At 43.3% G+C, this 25220-nt stretch overlaps 1 protein-coding gene and 1 long non-coding RNA gene across 5 annotated transcripts in view; one reads left to right on the forward strand and one right to left on the reverse strand.

Moving 5' to 3' along the window:
- Positions 1 to 2073: 2073 nt before the first annotated feature.
- On the reverse strand, positions 2074 to 9540 carry LOC141371391 (uncharacterized). Of its 2 annotated transcripts, none has more exons than XR_012376328.1 (4): positions 9482 to 9540; positions 7174 to 7300; positions 6000 to 6041; positions 2074 to 3326 (listed from the first exon to the last, which is right to left on the reverse strand). It is a non-coding gene; the product is annotated as an uncharacterized lncRNA (long non-coding RNA). The 2 variants fall into 2 exon arrangements; XR_012376327.1 differs by lacking the exon at positions 9482 to 9540 and adding an exon at positions 7415 to 7632.
- SMURF1 (SMAD specific E3 ubiquitin protein ligase 1) overlaps positions 7788 to 25220 on the forward strand; it is a 108982-nt gene continuing 91549 nt past the window's right edge. For all 3 annotated transcript variants that reach the window (XM_025863613.2, XM_025863612.2, XM_073886392.1), the window contains exon 1: positions 7788 to 8179. In XM_025863613.2, the coding sequence (XP_025719398.1) occupies positions 8125 to 8179 (55 nt within the window). In that variant the 5' untranslated portion in view covers positions 7788 to 8124. The remainder of the gene's footprint in view (positions 8180 to 25220) is intronic.

Raw genomic sequence — 25220 nt, forward strand, 5'->3', positions numbered from 1 at the left:
TCCTGGAAAGAAAAAATGGGCATCTATTCTGTGGCCTAAGCCCCATCCTCCCCTATCCCTCCAGGGGGATCCTGGGCAGACAGAGCATTGATGCAGTCTAGAGAGATGGATAGATGGACAAAGGGTCTATTTGCAGCACATGGACAGTGCTATGGACAGGCACCGAAGAGAGGATGAACTTGGATTGGAAATAGCTATCCCTGAAGATCTTTATCATGTTCACTTAGCAGGAGTAGAAGCTAATAATTATATAAGCATCCTTCCCTCACACAAAACAGAACCCCAAATTAACTTAATTTGTTTATATGAATGCCTTTAAATAATGAGGTACGCAGCTCCCGCCCCTTTCTTGGTACTAGGGGAATCTTTATCACATTCATCTGCACTTGTTTCTATTTTTGCACAATCAGGATAAGATTAGAGCCTTGCTGGATCTCCGCAGAAAGATGAGTGATTCAAATACTGTGCAGAACGCAGAGAGCAATGATTTGGTGACTGGTTCAGCACATCTGCAGGACTGGGAAATTGGGTCACCTCCTTGCCAGCACAAGCCCTGGTTAATATTTGTCACAGATGGGCACTTACTACAAGTCTTTTTTTTTTTTTTTTATAATTAGCGCAAGAGTGTGTGATTCATGAATTTTCCAGTGAATTCCTTCAGCCTTTCCTCTTGTCAGGATTCCTCTGTCTTCGCATGAGAATCAGCATGTGCTTGGGGAATCAAATACTGAACTCTAAATTCCTGGTTATCAGTTTATTCCAATCACAGCAAATGTTAGTCTGCTGCTCTCCTTCCCCCATCACGTTCCTGGGGCAGACATTAGCCATGTGGGAGTTGTTCAGTTCTCTTCCTATTAGGGAGAAAGCCCTACTGTGTGTAGTTTGGGCAGGAGGCAGTGGCCCAGTTCCCACTACAAAAGTCAAAGTGGCTTTATCTTTCCCTCTTGCCCCCTGGCAGCCAGGGCGTGGGGCCTGGTCTAGACTCAGCCAATTGGGAACTCCTTCTGGTGCTTACAATCCTGAGATGTACAGACAGATGGTGTTAAGTCCTAGGGGAGCAGGGGTGGCGTCCTGGCCATACTGTTTCTCATTAAGAAAAAAATCTCCTTAGCTGTCCGGCTGTTTTGATCACTGCCCATATTCTATCATGAAATCTAGCAAGGATTCTGTGACCTAACCCCCCCCCCCCCCCCACCTGAAACTCTTCTAATATATCCCATCATTGATTAAGTTACCTATAGTTGTTTTTGACATTCTGGCCAAAGTATCTTTGTTTTGGATTTTGTACATTAGGACAATAGGAAAGTAACTACGTGCCTTTCACAGTGACTCTCAAATGCAAGCCTGTATCGGAATCACCCAGAGGGTTTGTTGGACTGTGAATTGTTAGGTCTACCTTCTGAGTTTCTGATGCAGTCAGTCTGGGGTGCTGCCTGAGAATTTGCATTTCTGACAGTCCCCTGGTGATGCTGCTTCTCCGGTGACCATACTTTCTAGAACCATTGGCCTAGAATACAGGAGCGCTTCCTCTAGCCCTGTCCAAAAACCAGCAACAGTTTTTAGCCAATGAACAATGATTCAGGGTCTTACTTGGGATTTCCTTTGGTTTGTTGATTTCCCTGGTTATTGTTGCTTATATATTACAGATGAGATACAATAAACTTAGAGAATACTTACCTTATTTTTCTAGACCAATAGAAATCATGAGATTCTGAGGGAGTAGTAGACCAGAAGCCTGGGCATTGCCTTTGTTTATTTACGGTAAAAATGTGATGTCTGAATTTTTAAAAATGAGCTTATTATATTCCTAGCAGTATCTTAATTACTTTTATTAGGATAGTCAGTTGTTTAAAACACTGCTCATCTAAATGGGAACTACTCTATAGACAAAAACTACATTTTTAAATGTATAATAGCAGTTTAATCATTTTCTCATTTTCACTATGACCTTATCTGTTTCTGAACATAGACTGTGGGGTTCCACTAGGATCTTTTTTTTTTTTTTTTAAGATTTCGTTTATTTGAGAGAGAGCAGGAGCAGGGTTGAGGGGGAGGGACAGAGGGAGAGGAAGAAGCAGACTCCCCACTGAGCAGGAAGCCCAATGCAGGGCTCTATCCCAGGACTCAATCCCAGGACCTGATCCCAGGACCTGGAGATCATGACCTGAGCCGAAGGCAGGTGCTTAACTGACTGAGCCACCCAGGTGCCCCACAACTAGGATCTTTAAAGAAATTATTTTTTCTAGAATTGTCCCTAATTACTTGGCTGCATATATTTGAAGAAATAATCTAAATCTCAAATAATTCCACAGCCATAAAACACAACCACATACCTATTAGGACGGCCAAAAGGGAAGACAGTGACAATACCAAATGCTGGCAAGGATGCTGAGAAACATTGCTCGTAGAAAAGTAAAATGCTGGGGCGCCTGGGCGGCTCAGTGTGTTAAGCGTCTGCCTTTGACTCAGGTCATGATCCCAGGGTCCTGGGATTGAGCCCTGCCTTGGGCTCCCTGCTCTCTCTCCCTCTGCCTGCCACTCCCCCTGCTTGGTCGTGCTCTCTCTCTGTCAAACAAGCAAATAAAATCTTTTAAGAGAGGTAAAGTAAAATTCTATAGCCACTCGAAAAAAGTTTGGCAGTTTCTTAGAACACTAAACTTCCATATGACTCAGCAATTGTACTCTAGGGCTGTTATTCCAGAGAAATCAAAACGTCTTATGTTCACATACATGTCGTCACGTCACGTGAATATTCATAGTAGTTTATTAACAGTAACCAAAACCTGGAGTTAGCCCAGGTATCCTCCAGTGGGTGAATGGTTAAACAAAAGCTGATACATCCAACTCACGAAATACTACCTAGTCATAAAAAGGAACAAACTATTGAAACAGGTTACAATTTGGATGAGTCTCTTGGGGGATTATGCTGTGTGAGAGAAACCCATTCTAAAAGACTATATTGTATATGATTCCATCTATGTAACATTTTTGAATTGGCCACATTTTAGCAATAGAGGATAGATTAGTTGCCAGGTGTTGGTGATGGGACAAAACGACATGAATGAGGAAGGCATGGTGTTGGTGTGTTCAGTAGTTTGTGGTGGTGGACACTTGAACCACACAGGCGTTAAAAATCTATATAACTCGGGGCGCCTGGGTGGCTCAGTCGGTTAGGCGGCTGCCTTTGGCGCAGGTCATGATGCCAGGGTCCTGGGATCGAGCCCCGCATCCGGCTCCCTGCTCGGCGGGGAGTCTGCTTCTCCCTCTCCCACTCCCCCTGCTTGTGCTCTCTCTCTCTCTCTCTCTCTCTCTCTCTCTCTCTCGCTCTCGCTCTCTCGCTGTGTCTCTCTCTGTCAAATAAATAAATAAAAATCTAAAAAAATGTATATAACTTAATACACATACACATAAGTCCAAGTTAAAAAGGGGAAAATCTGAATATTATTGGATTGTATCAATGTCAATATCCCGGTTGTGATATTATACTATAGTTTTGTAAAATGTTACCATTGGGAAAACTGGGCACAGTGCACAAGGGATCTGTCTGTATTATTTCTTATAACTACATGCAAGTCTGCAATGATGTCAATAAATGTTTTAATTAAAAAAAGATCCTACCGGGGTGCCTGAGTGGCTCAGTAGGTTGAGCATCCAACTCTTGATTTCAACGCAGGTTATGATCTCAAGGTTGTGAGATCGAGCCCCATGTGGGCTCTGTGCCGAGCGTGGAGCCTGCTTAAGATTTTCTCTCTCCCTCTCCCTTTGTGCCTTCCTCCTGCTCATGAATGTGCTCTCTCTCTCAAATAAATAATAAATAAATAAATAAATAAATAAAACAAAAAGATCTTATCAAAGATAATAAACCCTATCAATTATAATACTATAGTAAGACTTGCATATTGATAATATTAAGCTTAGGGTGTAATTAAAGGCTTCCAGGCATAGAAGGATAAGTGAATATGCTAATTATTCATTTATCCCATTTTTATATGTGATTATATCATTATAATCACAATTTTGTATATCTGATTGTTTTAAAAACTTAATGTTTGGGTGAAAAGCAGAAGAGGCCCAGATCCTAGATCCAGGAAAGATCTTAAAGGCTAGTCTGTTCTAGCCACTGGTCACAGAGGCTCATGCAAAGCAGCGTACTCCCAAGAGGTATTTGGTATAGCCACCAGGGACCCTCTGCACAATATCCCCGATTTCCCTAGGGTAATAGCACTAGTAGGTTTGGGGGAAAGCCTAGCATATGCATTTTACATGTACTTATAAGAACTACCATTTACCAAGGGCCTGCTCTAGTAGACTGCTAAATCTACATCTAATTTAAACCTCATGATGACTTTGGGTGAGAGGCATTATTATCTCCATTGTACGGATGAGCAAACTGAGGCTTGGCGACTTTAATTAACTTGCTCTGGCACCAGTTGGTAACGTGGGGGAGCCAGAGAAGAGTGTGGGTGTGTGTGTACCACAGCTGCCCTCTTTTCAGGATGCATAACCACTGCCTTCCAAAGGGGTTTCTGCTGTGTTGGTTCCTGAACGTACACATACGGGATATTCCCAGTGTGATTTGCTTGATCATTTCCTTCAGATTAGGAGTTCTTAATCTAGGGGCTATGGGACCTTACAGGATCCACAAACTGGTTTCAGGAGATCATGAGCCCACTGAAATTGAATGTAAATTTGGTGCATATTTGCACATATGAATTTTTCTGGGCAAAGGATCCATTGTTTCCATCAGATTCCCTGAAGAGGTTTGCGAATCAAAAGACAGGTTAAGAACCACTGCAGTTAGATCCAAAGAGAGATTTTTTTTTTTTTTTTTTTACCCCCACCGGAAAGTGTTTCAAATGCCCAATAACACCGACAAAGGCAAGTGATACATTTGGGAGAAATAAAATAAGCTGCCAAGTCCTACATAGAAAGCAGGGTCAAAACTGCTCTTTTGTAAAGTCATTGCAAAGAGGATACTTGAAGACACTCACCAAATTTCATCTCTGTCTCAGCAGAATTGTTAAACGCTTCCCATCTACTTGTTCCAGGAATCTTTGAAAGATAGTATTTTTGACAAATTTGATATACGATGAAAGGATATCAAAGTACCTTAAGTTCAGGATAAGGACTGGTCCGCAGGTTTAGCACAAAATTGTGGCTGATGAATTTTATCTGCGCCAATACCTTTTATCATCTTTATCAACTTTTTAAGATTTATTTATTTGAGAGAGAGAGCTCATGAGAGTGCACGTGTGCATGCATGCAGAGGGCAGGGCGGGGGAGGGGTAGAAGGAGGGAGGGAGGGAGGGAGAGAACTTCAAGCAGACTCCCTGCGGAGCACAGAGCCTGATGCAGGGCTTGATCTCACGACTGTGAGATCAGGGTGTGGGCCTAAATCAAGAGTCGGATGCTTAACCGACTAAGCCACCCAGGCGCTCCTCATCTTTATCAACGTTTTGATAGAGTCAGGTGTGCAGATAGAAGATCGAGCAGCTGTAACATTACAGCACTTGAACTGAAATCTGTGCTGGAAAATACATTCATTTTCCTGCCTCTGCACAAGCCCTTCCCTCTGCCTGCAGTGCCCTTGTCCAATGAACTTGAATGCTGCATTTAAGTCCTGGATGGAGGTCTTCTGTGACTCTCCTGTGATCTTCCCATCTTTCTCCTCCCAGGCAGAACGGTCCTGTCATCTATGTGTTCTGTCCCTCAGTACACACCTCCATCAGTGTGTCCTTGTCAGTGGTTCCTGTGTCTGTTTCATCCGGGCCACTGAGCCTCTGAAATGCTATACCTGTGACTTATTTTGTATTCCTTGTCCCTAGCCACATAGTAGGTGGCCGGAGTTTGCCAATGAATAAAACATTAGCTTCCATTTAGGAAGGCCCTCCTTGTGCAGGCTGTGTTGAAAGACACGGTTAGGTGTGTCTGGTTAAATGACAGCGGCAATTACTTGTTAATGAGTAAATGAAATGCCTTTCCGTGACCTCCTGACTCACCTGTTGAGGAAACAATCAGGAAAAGTTCGAAGGCCCAGACATCTAGGAAGGTAAGAAAACAATGAGGTTAAGAAATGGAAGGATTTTAGGTCAGGAACAGCTAGGCATCAGAAGTGGGGGCCAGCACTCGGCTAAGCAGAGAGGGAGAAGTTTAGTCTGGTTGAGAGAGAAGAGACTTCTTGAATATGAGAATGAAGAGAAGGGAGACATACTGGGTGGACTGAAAGAAGAATGGGGATCACTTCGGGGCAGGGGTTAGAGACTCTAAATGGATTTATTCAGACCCCAGGGACTCACTCTTAGTGACAGTCGCCTACATCTAGATTCTGGGTCTACTGCTCTGTTGCTTAAACATAGCTTGATATCTTGGATATTTCACTAGAATTACTGAAAGTCTGAGCTGCAAGGGGACATAGAAATGATCTGGGCCATTTTTTTTTAAAGATATATTTATTTATTTGAGAGAGAGAGAGAGAGTGAGAACAGGGGAGGAGCAGGGGGGAGAGAGAATCTCAAGCAGGCTCCATGCCCAGTGCAGAGCCCCAGCGCAGGGCTTGAGATCAGGACCTAAGCTGAAATCAGGAGTCAGCCACCCAAGGGCATGTCTTTTTATTTGACTGACTGAGCCTCCAAGAGGCAGCTTTGAATCCAGCCCAGGAGACACTCCGCTCTCATTGGGTTCAGCCTGAGGCAGGCAGGCATGTCTAGCAGCCCTCGGGAGAGGTCTCTATTCTGAAGAGTGTGACCCCAGGAAAGGTCCCTGACTGCACGGGGTAGCTGCAAAGGCTCAGAGCCTGGTTTCCTTAAGATACAAACCAAATAAGGGCTTTCGAAGAATTAGGTAGTTGGTTAAAAACAACTTTGGTAAACAAGCCCAGCTTTTCCTCTTTATTAACATAATATTTCCTCTCCGTTAGGGGTTAACAAAGAGAGGAGTTGGTTTGCTGTAGAAAGCCTAGAAAGCCTTTTAGTTCTACCTAAACTGCCCCCTGCAACTCTGGGAGGAGGGGAAATACTAGCTTTAGTTAAACTGCAAATCTGGGAGGGTAAGTGCTAGCAGAAAGCGGGGAAACAAGGCCGTAAAGCTGCCTTTTTGTTGGTTTGAATTGTGTGCAGATTGGATAATAACAAACATCTACCTCTCAACTTTATCCCTCTCTACCAGCTTGTTTACCTTGTCCATGTATGGCACTTCCAGCCATTCTGGCAACTCTGTCACGGGTCAATAGAGCGCACTAGTTGCACAGAACACACCTAGGGGACTTTGTGTCTTTGAGGTGTCTCCGTTGAAATTGCATTCTCTAAGAAAAAAAAAAAGTGTTGCATGACTATTTGCGCAAGGTGCTTGGTGTGCAGTTACGGGCCTTATAACCTCTCTTCAATAGCTATCGGCGGCCCAGGGGCTTGAGAGAGACCTGGAAAATCAATTCCGTCCGCATCTGCAGACCCGTTCCCGTGGGGAATGTGAAGACCCAGGGCGACGGTTCGCGGGCCCAAACGGGGCCCCGCACGCTCGCTTCCCCTTCCGCGGGCCTCCAGGGCGTGCTCCGTTTCCAAGCCGGGATCTCCCGCGCCCGGCACCCGGCGGGAGGACGCGCGAAGCCCCGGCCACAGGTTCCAATCCCCGCGCGCCCCAACCCGGGCCGGCAACGTAGCCCCGCGGCGCGCCCCGCCCCGCCCCGACGTGTCCGCGGGCGCGCGCACGCACGCAGGCGCGGGGGCGCACAGCGCGAGCACGCGCAGGGCCGGGCCGGCACGGCGGCGGGAGCGCGCGCGGCTCCGGGAGGCGGCGGCGGCGGAAGCGGCGAGGGCGGCGGGCGTCCGGCTCTGAGGAGGTGGTGGTGGCGGCGACGGAGGAGGAGGCGGAGGCGGCGGCTCCGGACTGGGCTCGGCTGGGAGCGGGCAAGGGTCGGGGACGCCGGGTCGAGCGCCGATCCCCCGGGTCGACCATCCTCCCGCCGCCCGGACGCCTGGGCCGCGGAGTTTGTGTCCCGGCTCGGACCCCGGCGCCCAGCCCGGAGCCGTAACCTTGAGGCGGCGGCGGCGGCGGCGGCGGCGGGGCCGGGCCGGGCCGGGCCGGGGGGCGGCGGCGCTGGATCCGCGGCTGCCCGATCGTTGGCGGGAGATGTCGAACCCCGGGACGCGCAGGAACGGCTCCAGCATCAAGATCCGTCTGACAGGTACGGCCGGCGGGAGGCCCACCCGTCTCCCCCCCGGCGCCCCCCCCCCCCACGGCCCTGCGCCCGCTGGCGCCCCGCACGGCCCCCCAGCAGCCCCGGAATTTCCCGCAGAGCGCCCCGGTGGAGTGGCCCTCCCCCACGCCGGCCGTTGTCCCAGGACCTCGTCACCCCCCCCGGCGAGGGCCCCTCGCTCCTCGCTCCCGACCCCGCCCCCTCGCTGCTCCCGGCCCCGCCCCCTCGCTTCTCACCCCCACCCCACGGCCCTCTGGCTTCCCTCCTTCTCTCCCCACCTGACCCGTCGCGTCCCCCCTCCTGGCCCCCCTCCCGGGCCCCTTCCCGTTTTCACCCCCTCCGTCCTGGTCGCTCCCCTCCCTCTCCCCGCCTCGTCCCCTCGTTTCTCCCCTCGTGGCCCCGCCCCCCGCTGCTCAGCCCCCTTCCTCCCCGTCGCTTTCTTCCCTCTCCCCTCACCTGCCTCCTCGCTTTCCCTCCTGGCCCCGCCCCTTGGTCTTGGTCCCGCCCCTCGCTTCTCACCACCTTCCCACCCTCTCTCGCCTTCGGGTCTCTCCTCCGACGTGCCCCGCGCTTCTCCCTTCTGCCCCCCGTTTCTTACCCCCTCCCCCATACTCTCTCCCTTCCTCTCTCTACCCACCCCCAACTTGCCCCCTGGCTTCTCCCCTCCCGGCCCCGCCCCTTTATTCTCCCTTGGCCGCCCTCCCTCACTTTCCCCCTAAGCCCCGCCCCTCATTTTCCACCTAGTCCCGCCCTCGCTTATCTCGCAGCCCCGCCCCCTTGCTTCGGTCTCGCTGTCTCCACCCTTTCCTTCAGCCTCGAATTCCTCAGTCCTATCGTGTCGCTTCTCCCGGTCCTGTTCTCACTTCCCCGCTGGTCCAGACCTCTTCGGTCTAGTCCACTTCCTTTCTGACTCAGGCCAGGCCACTATCTACTCTTGACTGTGCTTCTTCGGTTCTTTTCTGCATTGCACTTTACCAGCCCCGCCCCCCCTCCCCGCAACATCCTTGAGTCCTAAGCAGGGCTTAGGGACCCCCGCCCCCCGCTGGAGGCTTTGGCAGCTGCACTAATGCAGGCTCCTCGATTCACTCGCACTGAGTCTTCAATGAAGTGCCCGTGTCCCCTAGGAGGCTGTGTAGTGCCACCTTCAAGGGGGAGCGCGCAGCTCTGCTGCGGGCCGGCGACGCGGTGGTTTGGGCGAGTGTGGGTGCCAGCTGTCTGCTGGAGGCGCCCCTCGCTAGCCGGCGCCGGAGATCTGCCCCTTCGCGGGCTCGCCTCCGGCTTGAATCATACCTGAGGCCCGATTGGAGGGCTGCAGATTCGGTCCTGCCGGGGGACTTTCCGACCTCGAGTATTTACAGCTCTGGAGGGGAAATAAAAAGTTCAGGCTGATTCCTGTCAGGGGGCTTTCCCTTGGATTTTTCTGTTCAGTGGCCAGTCGGGTGAGGACCCAAAGTCAGATCCTTTCAAAGAGCCAATGAGCATTGTGGACACTTGATGGCAGATGCATAGCCCTAATTCGTCGGTAAAATCCAGGAAAATAACAATAGGTGATTGCTTTCAAACTAAAGTTTCCTTTGAAAGTACGTAGTTGTTGCACGATTATGTTTTTCAAGAAAAGGAGCATATATATTTTTTTCTTTCTTTTTTTTCCTTTTTGGTATAAAGATGTCAGATTAGGTTGCGATAAGATAATATGATCAGATAATGATTTGGACCCAAATCCAGACCCTGGTTTTGTGAAGTAACCGCTATGTATCCCAGGGATCTTTGCTTCTGGCGGAACATAATCCTTTATTCCAGGGCTAGTAGGAAATGCTTCTCACTGTGTAGATACAGTGTATAACATTGTTATTTTTATGGTTACATGAAAGCCATGTTTTTGACTTTGTAATGCTTGTAAAACTTTAATTACTGACAACTTTAATTTGATTCTCATTTACAGTGTAATCTGTAATTGACATCAGATTGGTTTCATTTTTCTTGTTAAAAGCAGAAGTAACTGATTTCATGAGTTTTGGTAGAAATGTGATTAATGTTTCAGAAGGAATAGGTTCTAATTACAATGTTTGTGTCAGGTGTATATACATATTAATCAAACCTAGTTGGCAGGTCTGGGCTTTTCCCTTGTCAAAGGGAGGGCTTGGTCTGTCCTCCCAAATTATTTTTGGATTTAGAAATTTAGATGCCAAAGATATAGAAATGCTTTGAAGAGTTTTGGATGGCATTTGCTATTGAAGGATCAGGTGATGAGTGTTATTTCCAAAGCCCCTTTTCCCTTCACCCCTGTTGGTGTTAATGAGGGTCTGGGATGAGCTGTGAGTGTGGTCATCCCAGCAACAGGATTGAGTTTAGCGGTGATTGCAGACCCATGTGACCCACGTGTGTTGTCTGTTGAATGTTAATTGATGTTGAGACGCTAGAACCAGATATTTTGTTGTAGATAGAGTAGGTTTTGGTCTCATCTTTGAGGTTGTCAGGAGTTTGAAATCTCTTCATTTCTGGTATGTTGGGTAGCCATCTTTCAAAAGTTGTATACTCTTGTTACAGGTTTCAGAATTTATTACTACAGGTGGTATTTGAAAAAAAAAATTTTTTTTTTAAACCAAGAGATTTTCTAACCAGTCAGTAGTATCACACAGGGCATAATTCAAGACAACATCTGAAGACATTGGAGTATAAAAGAGCCTTTAGAACTTTGGGGTCCACAGTTGTATTTGGTGGTGAGTAGAGCATTGGATTTAAAAATTAAGAGACGTGATTTTGGTCAGACCTGCCATACTGCATGATATGGAACAAATTATGTAACCTTGCTGGGTCTCCGTTTCCTCGTATAAAATGAGATTTCAACTTTAGTGTAACATTCTTTGATTCTTTCTCATTTTGGCTACCTACTTATTCCAGATTTCGTTGGGTACTTATGCTTTCTGTTAATGAGTCTCAATGCTGATTTTCAGAAATTTGTGTTAAAACACAGCACTTGTGTTTGATTTATGCAAAGCGTTCATTTTGTGTATTGGTTGGGATATATTTTTTTCTTCTTGTGGAACCCTTTCTGTTTTTGGAAACTATTGGGTGGTATATGGAACTGCTTTGGAAGACTGGCCTGTGCAGTAAAATGAATATTTGAGTCTATATTTAAAAGAATTGAGCTTTAATGAATGTCTTTGTGGTATTTTAACAGGAAAATAGTTTTTAAATAGTTTCAGTAGGTTTGGGGCATAAAATGTGCAAGATCAGGTTTTAAAGAACATTATCTTGCAAACATTTAGAGTTCACTGGCAATCAAACACTTTGGAAACGTTTTTATTTTAAATTCAAGCAAGATTTGCCAAAACTTTGTTCTTATGTGGTACGCAAATGAATCCCAGATACATTATTTAGGCCATTTTGGGTAAAGAATGGGATTTTGAGCTCTAAGGGTTCCACAGTGCTCTTCGAGCAAATTAAATTTTATTCTCATGTTAACCAGTTAGTTGAAATGGCAAATGCCCATAAACTTTTTTTGCGTTTTTATGCCTTGAAATACTCTCAGACCTCCTTGTGTTTTTATAGCTTTTGGAGCGTGACTGCGTGTTGTGAAGAGAGAAACATTCTAATTCCAAGTAGAGGGGGGAAGAGACCTTCCTTGATAGCATGTGGAAATGGAGGCTATTTTTAAAGTTGTAGCACATGGGAAGTAAGGCAGACTTGGGGGGGTTTGGCCATCCAGATGATGCAACTTGGAGAGAAATAGTTGTATTAATAGCTGTTAATAACTCTAATTTATCAATAACAGGTGGCCTAATTGATTTGGGCTAGTTTGGTTTCTCTGAAAGGTTAAGAAAGCTGTTAAGAGTGTTGCCTTTGTCAGGTTATGCCAGCAGGGAACCTCGCTTATGTAAGGCAGGCAGAACTTTTGGTTTTAACAACTTTAACTGGGATAGGATGGAATAAGTCATTGGTGTTTAGCCATGAGCTGCTCCTGAGTTTCTGTAACATTTTCCTCAGGGTCAGCCTCAAGTTTCTGAAGGTACAGTCAAGGCATTTCTTCGAGCTGAATTAGCTAAGGGTGTGGGATGAGCTAAATCTAGTAACTATTGAAATAAAAACTTCAGTTTTACTCTAAAAAATCACATTCTGCCAAACAGAGGTTGTATTACTGATTTTATTTGTGATTTGATCACATTAAGGTTGTCTTAAGGGACAACGTTTTTTCCCTCAAATCCATTTTTTAAAGCTTCTTGATCCACCTAACTGACCTGAGCAATGAAATACTTTATACGCTTTATGTTTTTTAAAGACTTTATTTATTTATTTGACAGAGAGGGACACAGCAAGAGAGGGAACACAAGCAGGGGGAGTGGGAGAGGGAGAAGCAGGCTTCCCGCGGAGCAAGGAGCCCGATGCGGGGCTCGATCCCAGGACCCTGGGATCATGACCTGAGCCAAAGGTAGACGCTTAACCACAGAGCCACCCAGGCGCCCCTATACACTTTATTTTTATCTGTATCTTTATAGCAGTTGTAGTGAAATCCAACTAGAATTTTTGCCTACAAGTTTAACCATTTGAGGTCAAAACTCTGGTTTTTGCAACCATGAAAGTGGTGTCTGAACTTTGAGTTGTTCCTTCTCATCTACAAATTTTCATTTTCTCTGTTTGGTCACGTTGTTGGGTCCTAGTGTGGAACGCTGGGTGTAAGGGGAGGTTCTGGGGGCTGAGTCACTCGGGAAGAAGTCTTTCCTCATGAATAAGAAAAGAAAGACTGACCCATAATATTTCAACATCAGCTCAGTGATCCACTTAACTAGACTGGCTGTTTTGTAACATGTTTGTGCGCACTGGTTAAAAGTTAAAATAGCTGAATTGTGCATTTTAATTGAGTGCCAAGAGCAAAAGGGAAGTTCAAGAACCTTCCGAAATAGATGAAATAATTTAGGATCTTGGCAATGCTCTGATTTTCTGGTTGAGAAACCCTAACTTTTAGAATTCTTATTTGGATCACATTTTTGTAATTTCAAAACTTTTAGAGGTTAAATATTTTTAAACAAATAGAGAATTAAAAGTATGTGGCTATTTTTGTCCCTGGACAACTTAAGTGACTGGTTTGCTTGTTGTTCTGTAAGTGAATTTTATTGAGAGAGAGCCCCTAATTTAAATTGGCTTGTCGTCCACTGCATGCTCATCCTAGCTGACCACAGTCCCTAAGGCATGCTACTTAGAGATGAGCTGGAGAGCTCTGTTGAAAAACAAAACAAAAGCACCTAGCCATGTGGATCAGGCATATCTTCTTTTTTAAAATGTTAGAATTTCTGTTGTGTCTACAGATGCAGTTTAATCCATTTGGATATTTAAACTAAGGGGAATGTTGTTTCCATACTTCTGGATTAAAGGGGAAAAAAACCCTTTTATTGTTTTAAAACAAGGCGTAAATAATGTACAATCAATGCGTCTGGCAATGCGCCCCACCTAATTCCAGCTGTGTTCACCTCCATCGCAGCTGAAAGGAATTCTAATTGGCTGAGGAATGTCGGCAACACTGTGTATCACTGAGCATGAACCTATTATGCTGGCTGCTGGGTGATGCATTTCAGATGTTTTAAGCTCCTGAGTCCAACTTGGAGGTTGGTTTCAGGAGTCTGGAAGAGAGAACGTTGTGAAGCTGCGGGTTGTAGACGGCAGCCTGCTTTTTTCTTCGTATGTTGGGCATTCGCTAAATTCTCTAAAGGCCATGGTGCTTTCTTGTGGCTTAAACCCTGGGTTGGGAGTCAGAAGGTCTGAATTTGACTTCTAGCTCACAGAAGTGCCACAATGGGGAAAGGGGGTGGGTGGAATTATAATCTTTTAGGGACTCGGTTTGCCTACCTGTGATGCGAGATACCTGCCTTTTCACGTCGCACAAGGACTAGACATGGATTAAATATTTTGATGAGTAGTTATGAATTATTTATAGAGTAGCATGGTGTAAATACAGAGTCATAGGTTCCTGTTATTTCTTTTTTTTTAAGATTTTATTTATTTAATGAGAGAGAGAGAATGGTAGAGAGAGAGAGCATGAGAGGGAGGAAGGTCAGAGGGAGAAGCAGACTCCCCGCTGAGCAGGGAGCCCAATGCGGGACTCGATCCCGGGACTCCAGGATCATGACCTGAGCCGAAGGCAGTCGCTTTAACCAACTGAGCCACCCAGGCGCCCTGGTTCCTGTTATTTCTTATTCCTAAATAATTATGTAAATGCTAAAGCTAATGGTATACTTTGACACTGAAGAAAATCTATAAAACCTATTGATGAACATGAAAAATGTACTCAAGAACAAACTGTTAAATTCTCTAGGCACTCAGAAAGTTCCTTAGAGAAATAGTGTTAGAAGCCAAAGCCAGCATCATCTTTAATTGTGAATCCTTGGAAGCATTCCCATTAAAATCAGGAACAATACAGGGATGTACACTGTCAAAATTGTTATTAATTAGAGAAGGACATCAGAAAGCAAAATTGCTATTTGCAAATGATAAAATTTTATAGTTTTAGAAATCTAAAAGAATCAGCTGATTAACAATTATAAACAATTTTAAAAAGTAGTTGGATAGGAAATTTCTCCATGGAAAAAGAAAATGGATAAAAATTAATATGCAAAGACAAACTAGGAAAGACAATTTGCAATCTATGTGAAAATGAAAGTCTAGCTTCCTTAATATATAAAGAGCTTTCAAAATCAATTAGGAGTAGGCCAATAACCTATTTGCAAAGAATACATTTCACAGAAAAGAAAAAAATGGATTTCAAACATGCGAAAGGATACTCAGCCCTACATAGCAAACAAAATACCAGTTAAAACTAGGAGTGCAACCGTTTTTTCATTTAGCAGACTGACAGAGACCAAAGAGTTTGAAAATATGTTAGGGATGACAAAGGTGTGGAAAAGCAGAAACTCTTTCACACTGTTGGCTGAGAAATGTTAAGTTGACACAATAGGGTAAGGATGGCGGTTTGGTACTATCAGATAATAAATGTATATGCCCTTTGATCAAACAATTCTGCCTCTAGGAATTTTTTTTTTCCAGATCCATTCACACATTTGTGTAAAGTCTTACATGCTGCTGGTGCCTGCATGGCTAAGTCGGAAGAGCATGAGACTTTTGATCTTAGGGTTGTAAGTTTGAGCCCCACCCACAATTGGGTGGAGAGATTACTTAAAAATGAATAAGTAAATAAACTTAAAAGTCTTACATGCAAAATTATTGCAGCATTGTTGAGATTATGAAAGACTGAAAACAGCCTAAATGTGCATCAATAGAGCACTAAAGAAATTATGTTATATCCCCAGGGATGTGTAGCTGTTTAACAGAATAAGACAGTGCTTTATATTCTTTAAAAAAATTTTTTTTCAAATTTATTTATTTGAGAGAGAGAGCATGACCAGAGCAGAGGGAGAGGGAGAAGCAGACTCTCCACTGAGCAGGGAACCTGACATGGGACTCGATTCCGGGACCTTGGGATCATGACCTGAGCCAAAGGCAGACGTTCAACTGACTGAGCCACCCAGGTGCCCCAATAGTGCTTTATATTCTGATATGGAACATTTTCTAAGATATATTGTTGAGTGGGGGGAAAAGATTCGAAAGAGTGAATATTTTACATACTGTGTGAGTAATAAAAAATAAAAGGGGATATTTATATAGATCTCTTTGTATAGAACGTTACTACAGGGATACCTCTGAAAATACGGATTGTGATTTTCTCTGGGAAGGAGAACCAGGGCCTGAGGATCCAAGTGAGAGGGACATCTTTTCCCTGTATTCCTCTTTGTATTTTTTGATCTGTCTCCCTCTTCCTCCTTGAGAATAGATTGCTTTTCAACAATTACAAATGTTAAAAACTAAGAATCTACAGCTCTTAAGAATTTCTGAGGGCAACAAGTACATTAATTGCCAATAGTAATTGTTATCATATGTAGGTGTTCTGAAAATTCATAATAATGGTGCCAAATATATTTTAAAAGGCTTAAATGGCATCTAAAGGCATATATCCATGTTTATGTGCATTTCTTCACAGGAAGATTCCTGGGTTCTGGAGATTAAAAAATACTCTGCGTACTTTGTAGATCTCAACAAACTTATTTTCCCAGAGAATATGTTTGTTCTGATACTTAGCTCCCCCCGCCCCCCGCATCGTTCCAGCATTATACTAAGTAAGCCCAAATGATTCTTTCCACATTCAGAAATCAGGTCCTCCTGAAGCCTACTTTCTATAGTGAGTCCTTTGAAAGACTGGGGTGTCTTAATTCTGAATAATAGTACTGGTTTATATCCTTTATTTGGAATGTCATTTGGGGTTATCTCTGATGTAATTTTAGAAAATAACCTCATCTCTAAAGTGGGGGGTAAAAATGCTAACTTGCATAAGGCAGTAACAATAACTTGGTATATTCCCTAAGTATTTATAATCAGTATGTTTGCTTTAAACTTTTTAAAGGGCTAGTTTATTAATTTCAGCTGTGCCTAAAAAACTATCTGACTATAAAAGTAGAAAAAGTTGTAATCACCTGTAATTTATTGCCTTCTTGTTCTTCTAAATCTTTGGGATAAAAATTCTAAGTTCTACTGAATTGTGTTTCTGCGTATATTACCTACAAATGGTGGGTTTGAGGAGTGCTCAGTGTCGGCGCATACACCGCAGCGATACTAATGCCTTCTGTCTGTGTGTCCTTGTCCACCTGTCTGTCTCCTCACTGGGGCCAAGCTCTTGAGCCAAGCTCCAAGAGGCTGGTGTGTTTTGTTTTGTTTTGTATGTGTTTTTATTTCTAGGTTAAAAAAATAGCATGCAATTTGTTTTACTCTTTTTTTTTTTTAAGATTTTATTTATTTGAGAGAGAGAGAGAGAATGAGAGATAGCACATGATGGGGGCTAGGGTCAGAGGGAGAAGCAGACCCCCCGCTGAGCAGGGAGCCTGATGCGGGACGCGATCCCAGGACTCCAGGACCATGACCTGAGCCGAAGGCAGTCGCTTAACCAACTGAGCCACCCAGGCGCCCTCTTTTACTCTTTAAAGGCATGTTTTACAGGACAGAAAAGGATAGTTTCTCTTGTCCTAAATGGATAATCATACCATGTGCAGTTACAGAAATACTCAGAAGCACACTTAATCCAACTATAATGAATTCATATCTTCACAATAATCAATAGTCATGTGTAGGAGAAGGCCCACATGTCCTCATGGGACATTGATTTAACTTTTCTTAGCCTTTTTTTCCTCCTTGATTGTGCGAGGTTGAAAAGTTGGCTTTCCTCTTCCCAAACACGCCTAGTAGACACCTTAAGCTTAATGTGTCCCAGACAATCTTCCTGATTCCCTCCCCACCAGAAACCTTCCTCGCTTCATTAAGTCCACTCAGTTGCTCAAACCAAAAACCAAGACCTGTTGTCATTCTTCGTACCTGCTTCTAATCCTCCGGCCCTCTTGACTCTGCCGCCACAGTTCATCTGGAGCATGTCTGCTCTTCATGCTCGTTGCCTCCATCCTGGTTAAGCTGTGGCCATCTCTTGCTTGGACAGCTGCTTTGTGCCCTTTTTGATTTAAATGTCACTTGCAACCACAACCCTCCTGCTGCTACAGTATCAGTTATTTCTCTCTTTCAAAGATGCTAAAAGATTAATTCCGAAAGTCCTCATTCTGGCTTATTCTAAAGGGGGAGCTGGAAAGAGATTTGCTAGCATTGCCCTTTCTCCTGGCTAGTGCAGCTCCTTCACCCTCCACTTCTGTGTTCACTGCCTCTAGCTTCAGTTCCAGGAGTATTGGTGAGGATGGCCAGTTGTCTTTGTCAGGGTACGTGGAGCTTCTCATGGTCTGATGATTTAGGGACGGCTGATGACGAGTTTAATTGTGTGCAACCATGGAGGGAAGTCAGGAAGCCAAACTGAAGACTACTATTTGAAAGAGTTGAGAATGGGAAATACACAGTCTTCATGGTTCAGAACACCTTACATTCTCTTGTACAGGAACAACACAGTGGTTGCCTCTGGATAACTCCTGGTTTTTTATCCTCTTCACCCTCCACCTCCCCAGTCATTCCCCCAAGATGCTCTGATCCTTGTCTGCCCCATTTCAGTAAGTGACATCATCGACCAGGGAGGGTGTTCATTGAATTTTACCCTGCCTCCTTTCTTCAGCCAATTTCACATTTTTGCTTCCGTTTCGTATTTACAATACCATACTTCATGATACTGATTTTTTTTTATTAGTTAAAAAAAAAAAAACACCCAAACAAACCAGATGTTTTCACGTGTAAGTAGCAGAAAACCTAGCTTAAATTGGTTCAATAGGAAGCATTTTATTCAGTAAGTTAACTGAAAAGTCCAGAAGTAGTTAATAGCATGACAAGGACCCAGTTTCTTTTTGGCACTCAGTGCTGTGACCTCAGAGCCATTCGGGGCTATCTCTTTTTTTCTTATGGTCAAAAGATGGCTATTAGAAGCTCCCATGGCTATTTGCTTCTAGCTTTAACCAGCAGAATGTTCAAAGTCCACTTTACCAACAGCTCATTGCTGGAGTAGAAGTCCTGCAGTTGAATCCTGTTGTTGGGTTGGCCGATTTGGATCATGTGTCCATCTCTGAACCAACCATTGTGGCAAGATGATGGGATGTGCTGGTTGGACAAGTAGGGTCCATCTTGGATCTAGTAATGCTGTTAGTCCCACCCAACACACAGAACTGGGACATTTTGAGGGAACAGAAAAATGGATGCTAGGAGGGCAACCAACAAATAACTAGACAATACTATTAAAAAAATTTATAATGCTAGCTTTGTGTATGCTGAGTGTGAGGATGATAAAACTATCATTGACTGAACTTATGAAAAAGAAGTATGCCTTCTTTATAGTAGTGTGAAGCAAAAGATGTATTCTTATAACGATGCCAAATGTTTTTCCTGAGAGTTGGGATTGGTAGCTTTATATGTAAACTTACCCCAACAGATATCATTGTTGATTTGTATTATAGAATGTTTCTGGATTGCTGTGTAGTGTTTTTATTTGGGACTATTTCAAGAGTAAGATTTTAAACAAAATTCAGGTACAGATTCTAGAAATTCTTATGTCATTTCTCTAGAGATGGTAGGGTGTTTTTGAGAGGGGAAAAATGCATGTTGATTGTAAATTGAACTTAGGATGAATAGAAAGAAAAAAATTGGTTTTTATGAGAATGTATAATTTTTTTGATAAGATAGGTGATTACCAACTCTTCTTTATTAGTAAAAGCTTTGGATTAATACCCATTCTTGATACTTGGAGCTCTGTATTTTCTTTGCTATTTTCCTAAAAAAAACAAAAAACAAAAAACAGCGAGGGGGTTTTATAAGATGGTTGGCTGAGCTTTGAACCCATGTTCCAAAGAGAATGGTTAGCTCTCTCAGACCTCCAGGTTCTTGCGTCTGGAGTCAGGCAGGTGGGGTGGTTAGGAGCTGGGCTGGAGCCAGCCTGTGCCTTAAGACGAGTGACCTCACCTCTTAGTTTTCTCAGCCAAAAAAAAAAAAAAAAAAAAAAAAAAAAAAGGGTGGGAACTAGTTGGAGCCACTTTAGAGTTTGTAGGTATTAAATAAAATAATCCACATGCAGTGTCTGGTCCATAGTAAGGGTTCAATATATGTTAGCTAATATTAACATTGTTATATTTCAGTGAATCTGAGATGACTTTGGTTGAAAGTCACACCATTGTTTTACGTACCACTAAAAAAGAAACACCAGTAATTACACTACAATGTGATTCATTTGAAGATTTCAGAGATGTTAAAATCAGAAAAAATGTCTTAGAATCAATGATACATGGTATTATGGCCGCCTTTGACTTGCAAGTCCTGGAAATTGTTTGCATACCCACAAATTAATGCCATCTGTCTTCAGTTTAAATATAATGCAGTGTGACCTGAAGTTTCTTTTCTTTCTTTCTTTTTTTTTGTCCTAAAAAAACACCACACCTACGTTGGTGTTGGCCTCCTGTATTGCAATATTGGCAATTTAATAATTGCTAGTTCATTCTGTAGGTTTAATAATACAAGACCCATGGTGGGCTTGGGAACTTTGATAATTTGCTTTTCTTCAGCGATTTAGGAAAAAAAAAATTGAGACACATTTTTGGAGATCATTAATTTCGGTTGGATAAAGCTATTTGAGGTGAAGGGTAGGTGAAATGATAGCACCCAGAACCTTTTAGAACACCCGGGTTGTTGGCAGAAAGCCAGCTTAGGAAAACGCCTTTAATACACCCAAACACATTCAGTTTAGAAGGCATAATATTGATACTTGAAAGCAATACATGGTATTTGATTTTCCACTAAAATAAATAAATTTATTTATTTATTTATTTATTTATTTATTTATTTGTCAGAGAGAGAGAGAGAGAGACAGACAGACAGAACATAAGCAGGGGGAGAGGCAGGCAGAGGGAGAAGCAGGCTCCCCGCCAAGCAAGGAGCCCGATGCAGTACTTGATCCCAGGACCCTGGGATCATGACCTGAGCCGAAGGCAGCAACTTAACCGACTGAGTCACCCAGGCGTCCCTCCACTAAAACTTAAATGTGAAAAGTATATTGTAGGGCTTCAGTGATAGTCACAGGCTACTTAAGTACCAACTTAGTGCAGTGAAAAGTCGCCATGTAATATGCTAAGCTGGAATTTAGAGTAAAATCCATAAGGAATAGCACATAGCCTTGATAACATTCTGTTTCTCTTGGAGCCTGGTATTTCAGGTGTTGTGATGGGAGTAGTATAAGCCTGCTTTGGCTCTTTTTTATTTTTTTTAGACCTGTTTTTGATATTAAGATTGAAATGAATTATGGAAGTCTTTGTGGAGACTTGACCTACCTGTTTACTTATTGCATTATTTATGGCTTCCTTCATCAGCTGAATGTCAGCGGGATTCCACTTTTGTTTAAGGCAACTACACAGGAGAGGAGCAGATGTGCCCTTGGGTTACCTTGTCATAAGCCCCAGAGGCTGTCCCCTGGCACATTTGGCACATACAGCATTTAAATATTATTTAAGGGTGTTGATTATGATTTTTTTTTAAGATTTTATTTATTTATTCATGAGAGACGGAGGAGGAGAGAGAGAGAGAGAGAGGGAGAGAGAGAGAGAGAGAGAGAGGGAGAAGCAGGCTCCCAAGGAGCAGGGAGCCCGATGCGGGACTTGATCCCAGGACCCTGGGATCATGACCTGAGCCGAAGGCAGACGCTTAACCATCTGAGCCACCCAGGCGCCCTGATTATGATTTTTTGAAAAAGACTGTCTCTGTGCATTTCATATTTTAATGCATTCTGAGATAGCAGTGCTGTTTTCTTTTTGGAAACCCAGGTTTGGTTGCTGTATTTTGCATAAGGTTCAGCCTAGCAGTAGAAAAAAAAAATACATTTTTATTTCAGAAAAGGAGTTTTACTTTAGGAAATGGTACCTATGTTGAAATAACAGAAATATTATTTCCAAAAGGAAACCGTTTATCAACATAAGCACTTTTCTTATCACTTGCACAGTAGCACTGTTTATGTTTAGAATAGACAGAAGCCAGTCAAGATCTCTCAGCAAGGCTTTAGAAAAGGATACAATGATGTCAGTGTTACTCCAGGTGTTTAATTTCAGGCAGTATGAGTCAAGGATTTGGTGTTTCTTATATTAGAATAGATGGAACTTTATTCAGAAAAAACAACCCAACTCATTAATTTGAAGTGTATATATCACAGCCTAAAAATTTCAGTGAGAGTTTTTAAATAGATTATGTATGCATATGATATAAAAGGGTATTCATTAAAAATAAGTCTCCTACCCTCCCTGTCCCTTGTCAGCCAGCTTGCCTCTAGAGAAGTAACTATTATTATCATGGCATTGCTAGTTTCTCTTGTATTCTTCCAAAGGTTCTCTGTTCCCTTCCTTTTCTCCCTCTCTTTAATACAGAGGCTATGGGATAGGATATGGATATGCAGCATCTAGGATATGATGTGCAGCATCTTGCTTTTTCACATAATACAGGGATTGCTCCATTTTCATACACCCACAGCTGCCTCTGTAGCAGAAACTTCTCTGCTCTTCAGAAGCCTTGTGGTTAGGTGGGACCACGTGACTAGTTCTGGCTAGTGAACTGTTGAGAAGAGATTTGTCCTACGGTGGGGCTGAAGCAGTAAGAGCCTCCAGCTCTTCTGTGGAGCCCTGGGAACTGTGTGGCATATGGTGGAGGCTTTATCAGCCTGGGTCCCTGAATGATTGTGTGGAGCAGAGAGTCCCCTTCTGCCCTGGCCCACACACCACCCCCTACCACTGCCCTGATGATGACCCAGCCTATATGGTGGATATGTAGTGATAGCAGGGTAAAAACCTGTTATGTTGATTTGTTTCTGCATCATATCAGCATTTCCTGATTGATGTTGCCTATTTCTTTTTAATAGACACCAAATAAACCCAGTTCAGATTATCTGATAGCTTAAGGACAAAAGGGCATCTCACTAAAGAAGAATCATTTTAAAGAAATATCAGAGAAATACATTGTCCCCCAATGTGTTACTACTCAAGTGTAGCATATCTGTCTATTTCTTTAAAGGAATAGATATCTGTTGAAAAATATAAAGGAGAAATAAGCACTGTATTATTTTAGTGACACTTCATTCTTTAACATTATAGTTCATAATTTTTGCATTTGAATTTGATATTAATTTTCTAGTCAGATTATTTCTAAAGGGGAATAAGCACCAAAGTCAATACGCTGCCTTACTCAGGATTGAGCACAATACTTAAGTGTGTTAAGGATGAGAGGAATGTTACAAAAATAGTCTCTACAAGGAACTTAACAGTACAGTAGGGAGTGAGACTGTCACTAGAAACAGTTGAGCATTAAAAAAAAATTTTTTTTTTTTTTAAAGGTGCCAGATTGAAAAGAGAACTCTTTGTGGGCTACAGAGGTCTAGCTGCTGGGGAGGCCTAATTTGAAGTAGCTCTGGAAAGATCTGCATGGGGAGAGGGACCATGGGGTAATAGCACGTGCAAATATGGAATGGGGCAAGAGTGTGGCCAGACAGGGGCAACAGAGGACCCAGGCTTCAGTGACAGGCTGAGGGGGCTGGGTCGCAGTAGAGACATTCAATAGGGAATTCTGATTTTAGAGGTCTGCCGTGTACGAAGGGGCTCTTTCGTGCCCAGAGGGCAGCACAGGATCCAGTAAATGGAGTTGTGTAGTGGCAAAGAGCCAGGTACGCTGCAGGCCTGTGTTCCACTTCTAGTTTTGCCACTTTCTAGCTGTGGAAAGTGCTAGAAAAAGGGTACACAGGGTAAGTGCTTTGAGGAGGTCAGTTGTGATGCCTCCGGGTCGTGGCTGCCAGGGGAGGGGAGCTTGGTAACAGCAAGAAAGAACTGTCTAACAAGGGACTAAATTTGGCCCCTTCACGAGGTAGTGTTGTGTGTGACTGTGTTTATGCAAAGGCTGGATGATCGACTTTCTAGGGGCTTTACAAGGAATCCTTTGTTGGGGCCAAGTTTAGACTAAATGGTCTACAAAGTTTCTTTTAACAAACATTGATTGAAAAACTACTAAGTGCTAGGTTGCCTATCAAGTAACATACTGGACATCAGGAAGGGGACAGAGATCAGATGAAGGAAAGTACTTGTTATTTACCCAGTCTGTGCATTGTTACAAAGTTAACATCAGATTCCTTATTTGGCCCTAGAAAAACCCTTCCAACTAGAAGGGATAAGAAATGTCTGTAAAGCAAGTTAAGTGATGTCGGTACTAAATGGCTTTGGACATCCTGAGAAAATGCCGCGGGAAAGCTGCCTTAGCCCTTCCTGTGATGTACTCAAGTATCTTGCTGGTTTATTGCAACATGCTTTCTTAAGACCTTCTTAGAAGTTCTAAGTGGAGCCCAGCGATGGCTCCTCCAGTATGAATGATAAGTTGGTGTTTGTGTAGTGATTCCCCCACCCCACCCCCACCCCTTTTCCTGGACACTGGGACTACTTCCATTAGTGTTGGGACGTTACTCTTTGGAGTGCCCCTTCTGCCCTTTGGCTCTTTTTATGGAAACTAGGTCAGGTGTACAAACTACATACTGTAGCATTCTGAGGTGAATTCTGTGGTTGACTGTGAGTTTTAGGACACACCTGACCTGGGTTTTCCAGTCCAGCTTTGCTGCTCAGGATTGGGGTCACTGCAGGCAATAATAATGAAGATATTTGTCAATTATCGAGGCTTTTATTACTCACCAGGCAGGCACTATGCTAGGCACCGTTTCATGAATTATCCTCTCAATAAACTTACAAAGTAGGTACTATTCTTGTCCCTGTTTTGGAGACCGTGGAGTCAGTCCACCCAGTTCCACCACATACCAGTGTCTGGGCAAATCCCGCATTTCGACTTTAGGCCTCAGACAATACCTACCTCACAAGGTCATTGTAAGGACTAAATGGAGTAATTTGGCACCCATCTGTTTCCCAGCATTTGGTAGGGTGTACATTGCTGGAGGCTTCCCCGAGTTATCTCTTGTAAGTGGATTAAAGTTAACCGCTTTTGAAGTTACTTTACTTTGCTTCTTACTTTATAAGTTGGTGTAAACATTGTTTCTGAATCTAGTTCTTTTTTTTTTGTTCTCCAAATTAGAATTGTCATTAAACATCATTCAGTTAGGAGCTCTCTTTTTCGATTGACCTTTCCACTTTGAAGGTTGTTTATGGAGGGGGAAAATGGCACTAGCGTTATTGTGACAAAGATAAGTAACAATATAAAAAGGAAAGTGAATATTCTCAAATTTCCACCTCCTCTTACCAATTTAATATTTATTTTTTATTGCTATTTCTGACTTGGCCTACATTCCCATTGATTATTTACTAAAAATCAGAATAAACTGCCTTATTATGTATCACATATATATCACTGAAACATTACTCTGTAATTATAGTTCCACTAAAAAATAAATACAGTTGATCCTTGAACAACATGGGTTTAAACCGCATGGGTCCACTTACAGATTTTTTTTTTAAATAAATACAGTGCAGTACGGTAAATGTATTTTCTCTTATGATTTTAA

This window comes from Callorhinus ursinus, unplaced genomic scaffold (assembly GCF_003265705.2).
Source record: "Callorhinus ursinus isolate GAN/ISIS: 27379988/994484 unplaced genomic scaffold, GSC_fseal_2.0 scaffold70, whole genome shotgun sequence".
NCBI classification, from domain to species: domain Eukaryota; kingdom Metazoa; phylum Chordata; class Mammalia; order Carnivora; family Otariidae; genus Callorhinus; species Callorhinus ursinus.